General features: G+C 45.3%; 1 protein-coding gene across 1 annotated transcript in view; it reads left to right on the plus strand.

Moving 5' to 3' along the window:
- abcb5 (ATP-binding cassette, sub-family B (MDR/TAP), member 5) overlaps positions 1–13,931 on the plus strand; it is a 190,218-nt gene that overhangs the window by 172,580 nt on the left and 3,707 nt on the right. Inside the window, exons 26-28 of the mRNA XM_072509204.1 lie at positions 1,997–2,194; positions 7,352–7,558; positions 12,952–13,098. Coding sequence (XP_072365305.1) covers positions 1,997–2,194; positions 7,352–7,558; positions 12,952–13,098 — 552 coding nt within the window. The remainder of the gene's footprint in view (positions 1–1,996; positions 2,195–7,351; positions 7,559–12,951; positions 13,099–13,931) is intronic.

A 13,931-nucleotide genomic window follows, 5' to 3' on the forward strand; every position in this document is an offset into this window, starting at 1 on the left:
TTACTTTATAGTACCCAGGGGCTTCTCGCCCTTCGCGGCAGACCCTGTACATGGCTTCAAGTGATTGGACTTTGTTCCAATCGCTTGGTTCGATTTCTTCAATACTGGAGCGGTTCCCTGATCGTTGGGTGGTCTTTAAGTGTCCGTTAACCTCTTTTGTGTTGGCTCCTGCTGGCGCCGAGGAGTCTGGCTTGGCTTTGTATACCTTAAAATGTTTTGATTGTTCCCGGGGATCGCTCATTACTATGTAGATGGCTGCTACATTACTATGCAGATGGCTGCTTGTATCAATGCTGTCTGGGTTTCTGCAGAGTCTAATACACAGTAAATTTGCACCTGCTAGTTTTTGCCTGTGTTGCCTGAATTTCCCTTCAGCCTTTGCGGTTCTCCATTTTAAGTCGGGAAGTGGCCAACTCAGGTGGCTACACCATTCACTAACCAGCAGGAATATTATATAGTGCCCCTCCCGTTGTTGAAAATCCCACTGGTGTGAATTGGTGCAAGTATTGAGGAACATGGACCTGGCAGCTTGCAGTCCGAGGGGTGGTAAGGACCTCCCAAAAATTGCCGCCAGGATGCTGAGGCAAGTCCTTCATGGGAGGCGGGGATTAGATGGGCTTGTGGTGGGCTGGAGGGGCTCTGGTCGGCGGTCTTCCTTGTGATGGGGCTTATTTGGCTGTTCTCTCCATCTGCAGCCTTTAAACCCATTAATGAGTTAGTCAGTATGTAAAAATTAAAACTTTCGCACAATAAAGTGAAAGTGCTTTTATTTGTACCCCTAAACACTTTAAAAAGTCTGTCAGTATGCCAAGTCTAAGGGTCTGAGATGAAGGTAAAGTGGTGGAAATCTTTGAAGTCATTTTCACACAGTCAATTTCATTGCCCTTTAAAGTTAGAAGTCTGTCTGTATGAGTAGAATGCTGGAAGCTTTGAACTGCATAGTTTACATTCAATTTCACACTCCATTGCCCCGGAAAGGATTTTGATTGACAGGTTGTGGCATTTTCAAAGGGGAGAATCAGATTGTTTATTTTTATAGCCCTGCAGGGATCCATTACCTCAGGGTAGCTGGTGTTTTCCTAACCATAGTTTTTTTAAATGAGGCTGCCTCTTTGTTCTCAAGTAGGGAAGGGTGAGATTGGGGGAGAATGGGGTGAAATGATGTAGGGGGAGCCTGTCAGGCAGATTAAGTCCCACCCCCCTCAGATGAAATGCAGACCCCGGTGCGCCATAGAATTCCATGGAAAAGTTGATTTTCCTAAAATAATTTCCAAGCGCCTCAGCATGGCAGGTTGGGGTCACTGCCAGTGCCAGCTGGATCCACTCAGGTTTTTCTGCTGGTGGGAGCACTTAGTCACGGTTCAGGAGGATCGCACCCATTACTGTGCTCAAAATTTTTAGATCATACCCTATGCCTCCATTATGTCTCTTTCATTATTTGTTTAGTTTTGTCACTTGATTATTTCTTAATTCCTTTACATTCAGATGACTGGTCCTGCCATTCATACCTCATCCAGACACATGTTTTGTTTCTTTACAATCACCAGTCCCTTTGGATTTTTTTTACCATGAAACCTTTTGTCCTTGTAATCTCTCTTGTACTCCGTCGTATCACAGGCTTCCCCTTTTTGTTCTTCTTTCTCCCCTTCCCTTGAATTTGCTCAAATTTGATCAAATCCTTCTTTTAACTTTTATCAGTTTTGATGAAAGGCCACAGTCCTCAAACATTAACATTAATTTCTCTCCATAGATGCTACCTTACCTGCTGAGTATTTCCAGCATTTTGCGATTTTATTTCAGATTTTCAGAGTACAGAGTTTCGTTTTTGTAACCAAAACCTGTGTCTTATGCAAGTGAATAATTAAATGTGCAATAAACTATTGAATGATCGAAGCAACATTGTTCATTTAGTAATTTCAGCAGTGTAATAACTAGCCTTGTTCAGCATATTTTCTCTATTTCACTCTCATAACTATTTCAACCTTTGTCGTTGTAGAGCAACTTTGAAGGGAGCATTGAACTGCGCAATGTGAAATTTATGTATCCCACACGGCCAGACATACAGGTCCTAAAAGGTCTTAATGTCAAAGTTAACAAAGGGCAAACCCTGGCACTTGTTGGAAGCAGTGGGTGTGGAAAGAGCACATCTGTTCAGTTACTTGAGAGATTTTATGAAGCTATTGATGGACATGTGGTAAGAGTCAATTTATAAAACTCATTTTAACTTAAATGCCTCCCCATTAGCTCAGCAGCAACAATGGAGGTCGAGTAAATTCACTCCATTGTTATTGTTTCCGAACTGCTCTTGCCGCTTCTGTCATCTGTGCCCCTTTCTGTGATGAGCCATTCTTGACCTTGTCTATTCAGTGCTTCTTTAGTCTTTGTTTTTTCACTGCTAATTCCATGTATCTCTGTGTGTAGGTCCATAAAATATATCCTATCTGTTGCCATTCTTTAACTCACTATTCTTGAATAATATTTACAAGTGTTGATCCTTAGAATATCATGCTTAAAATATCATTTGTTGCTTCATGCATACTCCTGATTCTCTTCTCAGCCACCTTATCTTTGCTATCAGTAGGTTTTGCTATCAACTTTCCTCATGTACCATCTCCCTGATGTGGGTAATAATAAGAATACAACCATTGCTTCATAATCTCTCTGTTTTCGCTGAAATATTGTTACCTACATCCTAATTCTTCTTCTAAAAATAGCAGTGAAAATCCAAGCTTTCGCCGGGTAGAATTCTCCGTGGCCTCGCTGGCGGGCTCAATGGTGGGCGAGGAGGGGGGGGTGGTGGGGTGGTGAGAATTGGGCGGGAACGCAAATAATCACTTTGACACTGGTGTGAATTTCCCGGGGTATCTTCCACTGTTGCCTGCCATGGTAGATTGGGACGCCCACTGGAGGCTGGCGGATCTTTGTTTTTTTTTAAGTATCTTTATTCCAAATTTTCAACATTTCCCAATTTACAACAAACAGAACCCCACCCCCCCAAACACATTAAACCCCCCAGCCCTCTCCTCCCTCCCTCTGCCCCACCACTCCCCCAGCAGTCAAAGGTAACCAACTCTCCAAAATGCAAATTGAACAAACCCCAACTGATCTGCATCCTGTAAATGGAATGCAGATGAAGGCCTGACCAGAACTTTCCACCCATTCCAAATTCTTTGCAAGAATGTGGCATACAGATGTCAGGATTGACCTGAACAATGCCACAGGTTGCCCTCAAAGAACTGGGTGGTGGCCCGGATCCGGGAGCACCACAGCGGGGGGGGGGGGGGGGGGGGGGAGGTGTCTATTGGCAGATCTTTGTTTTTTAAAAGTCTCTTTATTCCAAATTGTCAACATTTTTCCAATATACGACAAATACAACTTCCCCCCTCAACATATTAAACCCCCCCCAGCCCTCTCCTCCCTCCCTTTGCCCTGCCCCTCCCCAGTCAATGGTAACCAACTCTCCAAAATGCAAAATGAACAAACACCAACTATTGTAGAAACCATCACTCGTCCCCCCCCCCCCTCTTAGAGTGAATTTCACTTTCTCCAGGGCCAAAAACCTTAGCAGGTCCCCTTGCCAAGCCAAGGCACAGGGTGGAGAAGCTGACCTCCACCCCAAAAAGACCCGCCGATGAACAATCAGCGAGGTGAATGCGAAGACATCTTTCCCTTCACGCACCTGCAACTCTGGCCAGTCCAACTCCCCAAATATGGCTTCTAGTGGACTGGGATCCACATGTAGGACCCCTGAAATGGTGCTGCAAACCACCCTCCAAAGCCTTTCCAGCTTTGAGCAGAACTAAAACATATGTACATGGTTCGCGGGGCCCCTCCCAAATAACCCACAGACATCCTCCACCCCCTCGAACAGCTGGTTCACCCTAGACTTTGTGATGTGCCCTGTGCACGTTTGGCTGTATCAGCCCCAGCCACGCACACAAAGCCGAGGCATTCAACATCAACTCTACAGGCAGATTGTCCAGATTCATTGTCATTGGGGATGTTTATTTTCCAGCCTCAAAAGTGTTCCCAGACATCTAAATTCATTCTCAGGAGCTCCATCTCTTTTCTTCAATAATGGGTCAGTGATGTTGCTGCCTTTTCCATATGGTGTCCTGATATAACAGCAGATTACATGCCGCCAGGCCTGCCCAGCACAGGATATGTGCTAAACCCTGGGTTGCATAATTAATTAGGTTGGGCCAGAGAATATGGCATAGTTTCCCACCATCTTCCACAACAGGAAACAACCCCTGTCCCTACCCCACCATAGGACTTGGTCACCAGATGGGGGATATCTGCACAATGTCTCTGTCACAGCTCCCATTCTCTGATATTAACTGACCAAGATATCCAACCTTTCCCTTTTATCTACATCTTCCAAATCAATGCAAAACATATTTTTATTTATTCAACAATTTAAGTAGAATATGCAAAGTTCATAAAAGTAGGAAACAATAACATTGAGGGTGATTCTCCACCTTCGTTGTGCCCAGCAAATCTCCCGCTTTCCTGGAAAACAGCGGGAGGGCCCCTAACCGAGGTCCGTGCTGGCCGCCGAATGGAACGCGATGTTTCTGATCCGCGGCGCCAGAAACAATACTCTCACTGCTGGGTGTGAACCAGATGAGAATATGTAAAGTGTTATAACCCCAGTGAAGGTCCCAAGATCAGGACTTTATGATTTCCCGTGACCTCCCCAAAATATGTACTTCCCCTTTAAGGCAGAGAGCCATTCCCTTTAAGTGGGCGGGGATTCCCCTTTAAAATGTTATGGGCCAGGGTGTAGAGAACCCCAAAGTGTATCATGGAGTTCACCTGACCTACAACTTTTAATAGATTGTGGTATGGGAAGCACACGGCCCACTCTACAGGTGTGGTACAGCAGAAATGGAAAAATATGTTTTAAAGCAAAACAATGTTTATTCTATGAACACGTTAACCTTTTTAAAACATACAGTGAACATTTTAGCAACCATTAATTCAAATACAATCCTCAAAGAATACAACACTAAGTAATCCTTAAGCTGTCCTTTTAACATCCATAAGACTTAAACAAAACCTTTAAACAGAAGCACATCAGATTAAAGTCACTACTGAGAGCAGTTATTAGTTTTAAATCACCTAAGGATCGATTTACAGTTTTTAGATTACAGAGAGAGAGACTAATACCCCTTCTCGTTGTGACTGCAGCTATCCAGCTCTGAAAACGAAACTAAAACGCACCCTGCAGCAAACAGCCTAAAACGAAGTAAAAAGCTGACAGACAGCCCAGCTCCACCCACACTCTGACATCACTGATAAACACCCATTTCTTAAAAAGGTACATTTCTTAAACACCCATTTCTTAAAGGTACTCTCCCATGACAAAAAGGAGAGCCCCAGTTGTACAAAAAGCTCGGCCTAGCTTCAGGTCGGGGTAGGAGACCTTTAGGGTGGGGTGAAGTATTGTAATTGTATCGAGATAAACCTCATTCTGTAATTTCTACTTTTGTCTATGCCTTCTGCCTACCTCAGATTCAATAATAAGTATGCATTTAAATATGCTCAGCCTCTTTCAAGCCTGTCTCTCCTGATCCACGGGATTCTCCACTCCTGCAGGTGCAGCATGAGTCCAGCGGGAACCATTACTGGTCTTTGTCAATGGAGACCAGACGTGATGGTCATGCCGGGGGACTCTGCCCTGGGGTGGTCAGGGTTCCTCGCACCCTGGCAGCACCATTGTGGCACTGCCAGGTTGGCACTGCCAGGGTGCCAAGTGTTGGGGCATTTAAGGAGGCATGGCCATGAAATGGGGGCGATTGAGTGGCGTGATAATGAAGGGGGGGGATTTTGAGGGGGGCCATTTGTTGACCCCATAACAGAGTATCTCTCAGCTGGGGGGGTGTGAGCTGGGATCGACAGAGGGGGCGCTGATACTGGCTAGAAGAGGAGTGGCCTGAAGGGAGGGCCATGATGCCATTGATCTTTTGGGGGAGTGGGGGGGCTGCACTCTCACTTTGAGATCAGGCCACCCTGCAGAAAGGGCCATCTCTGTGAGGCAGTCTTCGGTTGCACACATCAGGCTGGTTTCTTTATTCTGGAGACTAAATGTTGCCACCAGAGTTGAATCGCTAAATGTTGCCACCAGAGTTGAATCGCATAAACTGCACCCTTCCACTGGGAGCGCTGGCTAAGTCATGCAAATAGCCCAGCATGCTGCCCTCGTGCAGCGCGAGTGATTCCCGGCCCCGCTGCCATCTGATTCACTGGGGTCGGGTTTCGCGTTCAGAGTCTGACAAGCTGGAGCAGCTTTTAAGTGCTCCACTCACCACAGACTATCATTCCAGCCAAGAAGATGGCAGCACGAAGACCTGCTCCAAGGTTCTGGGAGTCTGAAATCGACAGAATGCTGGATGTCATTGAGGAGAGGAGGGACACACTCTTCCCCAAGGTGGGCGGAGACTCAAGCCCTCCATTCTCAAAAATGGCTGGGCTGAGGTGGCAGAGGCTTTGTGTGCATGTGCGTGCGTGAGTGTGTGTTTCTGTGTGTTGGAGCACTTTATTCACTGTTTCTACCAATAGCAGTGTATGATATCACTCCATTGCTCGATATCAAATATGTGAAGCCACATATTTACAATGCTACTGTTTGGGCAGCATGGTGGCGCAGTGGTTAGCACTGTTCCCTCACAACGCCGAGGTCGCAGGTTCGATCTCGGCTCTGGGTCACCGTCCGTGTGGAGTTGCACATTCTCCCTGTGTTTGCGTGGGTTTCGCACCCACAACCTAAAGATGTGCAGGATAAGTGGATTGACCACTTAGGGGCAGCACGGTAGCATTGTGGGTAGCACAATTGCTTCACAGCTCCAGGGTCCCAGGTTCGATTCCGACTTGGGTCACTGTCTGTGCGGAGTCTGCACATCCTCCCCGTGTGTGCGTGGGTTTCCTCCGGGTGCTCCGGTTTCCTCCCACAGTCCAAAGATGTGCAGGTTAGGTAGATTGGCCATGATAAATTGCCCTTAGTGTCCAAAATTGCCCTTAGTGTTGGGTGGGGTTACTGGGTTATGGGGTTATGGGGATAGGGTGGAGGTGTTAACCTTGGGTAGGGTGCTCTTTCCAAGAGCCGGTGCAGACTCGATGGGCCGAATGGCCTCCTTCTGCACTGTAAATTCTATGATAATCTATGATAATCTATGACCACGCTAAATTGCGCCTTAATTGGAAAAAATGAATTATGCGCTCTATAATTTTTTTTAAATCAATGCTACTGTTCATATAAAAATATATAGTACACAAGCAAGCCTGTCATGCATTTCTTCCGGATATATGATTGTTATTGGCATTCACGACATCCTTTTATCTTTTCAAGTTGGCAGATGGGAAAGATATAAGAGGTCTCCACTTGTCGTGGTTCAGGCATCAGATGGGCGTCGTATCCCAGGAGCCCATTCTCTTTGACTGTAGCATTGCTGAAAATATAGAATATGGTGACAACAGCAAAGCTGTAACTCAACAAGAGATTGAAGAAGCAGCAAAAGCAGCAAATATTCACAGTTTCATAACAGGTCTACCTAATGTAAGTCAATGGGCGCACCAGCAGGATGTATTGGTCCCACCAAAGGCCACTCCCGATGGTGGGTTCTCCGGTGACGGGTTGGGTGGGCCATACAAAACACCGCAGACTTCAGCGGGTCCAGATGATTCTGCCAGCAGCCAATGGCAAACTGCCTCCGCCACGAGAAAACACACAGCCGAGGGGCTGGGAAGGTCCGGCCCACAACCTTTACTGCTCTCCTTAATTAATGTTCATAATAGTCCATAATATTTTAATATATTTACACATAACTAACTATTTAGAAATTTGCACACTAACTTGCACATTAACAAATACAACTAGATATTTAAAAAATTGAATGCCAAAGTATTGAAATGATGTTGTTCAATGCCACTGTTCATAATTTTATAAAAGGCGAGTTCCTAACATAATTAAAACAACAGACAAAGACCTTTAAGCCAGAAACAATATTCCATTTCTTCTCTGAAAGCTAACTGGTGACGTTTTGATTCTTTATTTAATTCATTGTGATCGTTGGCAGTTATAGCTTTGCGGAACCCAAACTGAGCATCAATGAGTAGGCTATTGCTAAGCAAGTGCTGCTTGATAATACTGTTGATGACCACTTCCATCACTTTACTGATGATCAAGAGTCGACTGATGGGGCGATAATTCACCGGGTTGGATTCGCCCTGTTTCTTATGTGCAGGACATACCTGGGCAATTTTGCCCATTGCCAGGTAGATGCCAGTGTTGCAGTTGTACTGGAACAATGTGACTGGGGGCGTGGCAAGTTTTGAAGCACAAGTCTTCAATACTATTGCTGAAATATTGTCAGGGCTCATAGCAGTATCCAGCCATTTCTTGATATCGCATATACTGAATCAAATTGACTGAACACGGACATCTGTGAGGCTGGAGATCTCCAGAGGAGGCCGAGACCACTCAGCACTTGGTCTTATATACTGATTTAATCAGTAAGGGAATCCTATGAGGATAAGGCAGAAAAGTGAAGTTGTGGATTATATCATGTCAACGATGATCTCATTGAATGGCAGAGCAGACTGGATGGGCCAAATTACCTACTTCTGCTCCTTCGTCTTATGGCCTTCTGGCTGAAGATTGTTGTGAATGCTTCAGCCTTATCTTTCGTACTGATGTGCAGGGATCCTTCAGGATTAAGGATGAGGATATTGGTGGAACCTCCTCCAGTGAACTGTTTAATTGTCCACCAACATGGTGGTAACTGATTGCTAACTGTAAATTGATACATATTACTCTCTAAAAATAGGCACAATGCATACCAGTTTCTGATCCGAGTCAATTTACAAACAGGGGTTGAAAAAATTATTTGAGTGTTTCAACAATAATTGGTGACTAACAATGCAGTTCTTTTGGCTTTCAGCAGCAGTAATGTCTGCAAGTTGATGAGCAGGCAGCCTTGTTGAAATATTCACCGACAGCAGAACAGAGTTAAAAGCATTTGAATATCCTTCATTTTAATTAAATGTTCAATTCGGAAAATAAATTATGATGTCTGGATAAAAACAGAAGGTCAATTAAAGATAAACTTTTGAAAAGTGGTACTTTAAAATATGGGGATTTTTGAAATCATACTGGAGGAACTTACAAGTAACAAATCACGAACCAGTGAGGATGCTTACCAGTAGTTATGAACTTAGTGAACCAATATAAGTTCAATCACATTCAACAAGGTGTAACCTTTAAGGATTTCTACTGAGAGACTAACAGTGTAAGAGTGGAAGTCTCCTTTAGTTCACAAATTTCCCATTGACTGCGGTCAGGGTGTGCCTCAGAAATGGAGCCTCTGGAGGGGTCTTCTGAATCTTCTGAATCTCCTTCCAGTACGGACTCTCCAGGTTGCTCTCAGTCTCAGTGGAATACTGATGACAAAAGCTAACAGTTACACTGTCACTGCACAAAATCATTGCTATTAACTAGTCCAGTTCAGTTTAAGGGGATGAAAGTTGATGCCTTGTCCAGAACTATTGGTGGATAAAGCTACACATACACACAGCTCACTGTTAGCACACAGTACAATTTATTTTTAGCTCCACCAATGTATTTTTTTGAAAATGGGTGTCTCTATATACATCTGAGTCTAAGAAATCCAGCTTTAACAGAATTGAAACAATAAAGAATATTTGAGATTATATATGTGTGTAGTCACACTGCACCTACCTATTCATTCCAGACCTACCGAAGAAGGTAGAGGAATGTTGAAATGAGTTGAATGCAGACTTGGTTAATGATCAGGTTATTCATATAAATTCAATACTGCTTTTTTTTTATATGAATGTTCCATTTCAAAATATATGATTGGCACATTGAAAGCTCATAGAAAAACAAAGTTCCTACAATCGCTAGAGAAGGAGGCCATTCGGCCCATCAAGTGGCACCGACCCATTTCCACTCACCGTCCACCCAGCCCTATCCCTGTAACCCCATATCCCTGCACATCCCTGGACACTAAAGGGCAATTTAGCATATCCAATCCACTTAACCTGCACATCTTTGGACTGTGGGAGGAATCCCATGCAGACACGAGGAGAAAATGCAAACTCCACAGATTGTGGCCCAAGGCGGAATTGAACTGGGGTCCCTGGCGCTGTGAGGCAGCGTGCCAAATATTTTCAGTTGGTTTCATTGCTTTTTGCCATTATTCTCAGCTGCATAATTATTAATAATTATCCCATATGTATTAGCCCTGCATTTTAATAAGAAACTTAGATATGGTCTAGCTATGCATCGCAGTAATGTGAAAAATAATTAGTTATTCAGCGGGCACAATGGAGTCCCAATCCAGTGACAAATTTGCATTGTTAGTCACAGATATTGTTGAAACATCCAAAGAGTTTTCCAATCCCTGTTTGCAAACTGACTCGGGGAACAGAAACTTATATGCACTCTGCCCATTTGGTTTCACCCTTTTTGCGAGGTTGGCTCCCACTGCAAAAGCATGGGATTTTTGTTTCCTGTGCCACGGTGGTTTAAAGAACGATTGAAAGTCTGTTCTTTAGTATCATGGTCTGAGTTATAAGATTAGACATACTTTCTTGCTAAAAATTCAATAGTCACAAAATCAGATGCCAGTGGCCAGTTATCTCATGCTGATCAAAATGATGCAGACAACACATAAACGTGGTACTGCTGGTTCATTTCTATGGGTTGCGCAGCCTAGCACTGAACACATTCTTGTGTGCCTGCACACCTCAACAGAGGATCCAGGTTCATACGAGGCAGGCACCACTTAAAGCTAGGCTGTGTTACTTAAGGTCAGACCGCACTACATAAAGCTGCATAATAACATAAAAACTAGGAGCAGGAGTAGGCCATCTGGCCCTTCGAGCCTGCTCCGCCATTCAATGAGATCATGGCCGACCTTTTGTAGACTCAGCTCCACTTTCCGCCCGAACACCATAACCCTTTATTCTTCAAAAAAAAAACTATCTATCTTTATCTTGAAAACAGCCTCAACTGCTTCACTGGGCAGGGAATTCCATAGATTCACAACCCTTTGGGTGAAGAAGTTCCTCCTAAGCCTAGTCCTAAATCTACTTCCCCTTACTTTGAGGCTATGCCCCCTAGTTCTGCTTTCACCCGCCAATGGAAACAGCCTGCCCGCATCTATTCTATTTATTCCCTTCATAATTTTATATGTTTCTATAAGATCCCCCCCGCATCCTTTTAAATTCCAACGAGTACAGTCCCAGTCTACTCAACCTCTCCTCGTATTCCAACCCCCTCAACTCTGGGATTAACCTAGTGAATCTCCTCTTCACACCCTCCAGTGCCAGTACGTCCTTTCTCAGGTAAGGAGACCAAAACTGAACACAAAACTCCAGCTGTGGCCTCACTAACACCTTATACAATTGCAGCATAACCTCCCTAGTCTTAAACTCCATCCCTCTAGCAATGAAGGATAAAATTCCATTTGCCTTCTTAATCACCTGTTGCACCTGCAAACCAATTTTTTGCGACTCATGCACTAGCACACCCAGGTCTCTCTGCACAGCAGCATGTTTTAATATTTTACCATTTAAATAATAATCCCTTTTGCTGTTATTCCTTCTAAAATGGATAACCTCACATTTGTCAACATTAAATTCCATCTGCCAGACCCTAGCCCATTCACTTAAACTATCCAAATCCATCTGCAAACTTCCGGTATCCTCTGCACTTTTTTCTTTACCACTTATCTCAGTGTCGTCTGCAAACTTAGACACATTGTCCTTGGTCCCCAACTCCAAATTATCTCTGTAAATTGTGATCAATTGTGGGCCCAACACTGATCCCTGAGGGCTACTGATTGCCAACCTGAGAAACACACCCATTAATCCCCACTCTTTGCTTTCTATTAATTAACCACTCCGCTATCCATTCTACCACTTTACCCTTAATGCCTTACATCTTTATCTTATGCAGCAACCTTTTGTGTGGCACCTTGTCAAAAGCTTTCTGGAAATCCAGCTATACCACATCCATTGGCTCCCCATTGTCTACTGCACTGGTAATGTCCTCAAAAAATTAGTTAGGTATGACCTTCCCTTTATGAACCCATGCTGCACCTGTCCAATGGGACAATTTCCATCCAACTACTTGAACAACACCTGAAGACCTTCAGGAAGGCCCCAACAGTGTGCAGTGAACAAGAGAGCATGTACCCAGGTTTTTGGATGTGTTGCTGGAGTTGTTGTTGCAGAAAGTGGACCAAAAGGAAAATGTCCTCTTCCTTCAGAGTTTTAGTAAATTTAGGGCTGATGTCAGGAAGTTCTTTGCACAAAGGGCTGGATTTAATGCTCCCCAGCTAACAGGTCAGACGGTAGGAGTCACCTGCTAGCCCCTGCTCCCGCTAATTACACCAGCAGTGTGGGTGGCCACTTAACATGCAGCAGGAAAGGCCCAGGCCAAGCGGCCAACCAGCAGGTCTCTTTATACTGGCTGGTGGCAAGGAGGGGGGCCACCTTAACAGCTCCGGAGTGCATTGGAGGGCCCTCTCTTGTTTTCCCTCCCCCCATGGCCTCTCAAACACCACCCACCTTAACTCTCCACTGCCCTTCTACCCACCCATTAGTCATTGGCAACTTGACACCTTGTGTCAACAATCCATTGCTAATATACAGAGCAATGGAGGGATACCAGGCGAAACTGATGCACCAGATAATTCAGCCGAAAAAGAGTAGAATGCACTTGCAGATAGACACAAAATTTTTGCAATCATTTAAGAAACAATTGAAGCAGCAATGTTGGAAAGTAGCATGAATGAGTAAAATTGAGCCAAATAGCCTTTCTCATTTTTAAGTAACTTGTGACCATCAATAGGGATTGCTGCAAATAATGATTGGTACGGTTGTCCTTTGCCGTGTTGATTTAAACAGCCTCCTTTTGTGTAGGGGTACAACACTCGAGTAGGAGATAAAGGAGCACAACTTTCTGGTGGTCAAAAACAGAGGATAGCCATTGCTCGAGCCCTTATACGGAAGCCAAAGGTTCTACTCCTTGATGAAGCAACATCTGCCCTGGACAACGAAAGTGAAAAGGTTTCAATTCTAATTTTTCAACTGTATTATTTTACTCATATTTGACATTAGAGAATCATAGAATTTACAATGCAGAAGGAGGTCATTCGGCCCATCGAGTCTGCACCGGCTCTTGGACAGAGCAACCTACTTAAGCCCAGGCTTCCACCCTATCCCTGTAACTAGACCTAACCTTTTGGACACTTAAGGAGCAATTCAGCATGGCCAATTCACCTAACCGGCACATCTTTGGACTGTGGGAGGAAACTGGAGTACCCGGAGGAAACCGACACAGTCACGGGGAGAAAGTGCAAACTCCACACAGTCACGAGGCCAGCATTGAACCTGGGACGCTGGAGCTGTGAGGCTGCAGTGCTAACCAGTGTGCTCCGTGATAAAAGTTTATTTAGCCTTATTATCCCATTCCCAGGGAGCCTTGGATCTCTTCTACGGTATAAAGATCTGGGGCGGGATTCTCCCCTACCCGGCGGGGCAGGGGGTCCCGGCGGGATGGAATGGCGTGAACCACTCCGGCGCCGGGCAGCTTTAGGGGCCAAGCCCTCACCTTTAGGGGCTAGGCCCGCGCCGGAGTGGTTGCTGTCCCGCTGGCTGGCGTGGAAGGCCTTTGGCGCCACGCCAGCCGGGGCCGAAGGGACTCCGCCGGCCGGCGGAAGTCCGCGCATGCGCGGGAGCGTCAGCGACTGCTGACGTTATCCCCGCACATGCGCAGGGGGGGGTCACCTCCGCGTCGGCCATCGCGGAGGCTATCCCGATCGTGGACCAGGCCACCGTGGGGGCACCTCCCGGGGCCAGATCGCCCTGCGCCCCTGGAACCCGCTCGCGTCACCTGGTCC

Source organism: Scyliorhinus torazame, chromosome 6 (assembly GCF_047496885.1).
Source record: "Scyliorhinus torazame isolate Kashiwa2021f chromosome 6, sScyTor2.1, whole genome shotgun sequence".
Classification (NCBI taxonomy): domain Eukaryota; kingdom Metazoa; phylum Chordata; class Chondrichthyes; order Carcharhiniformes; family Scyliorhinidae; genus Scyliorhinus; species Scyliorhinus torazame.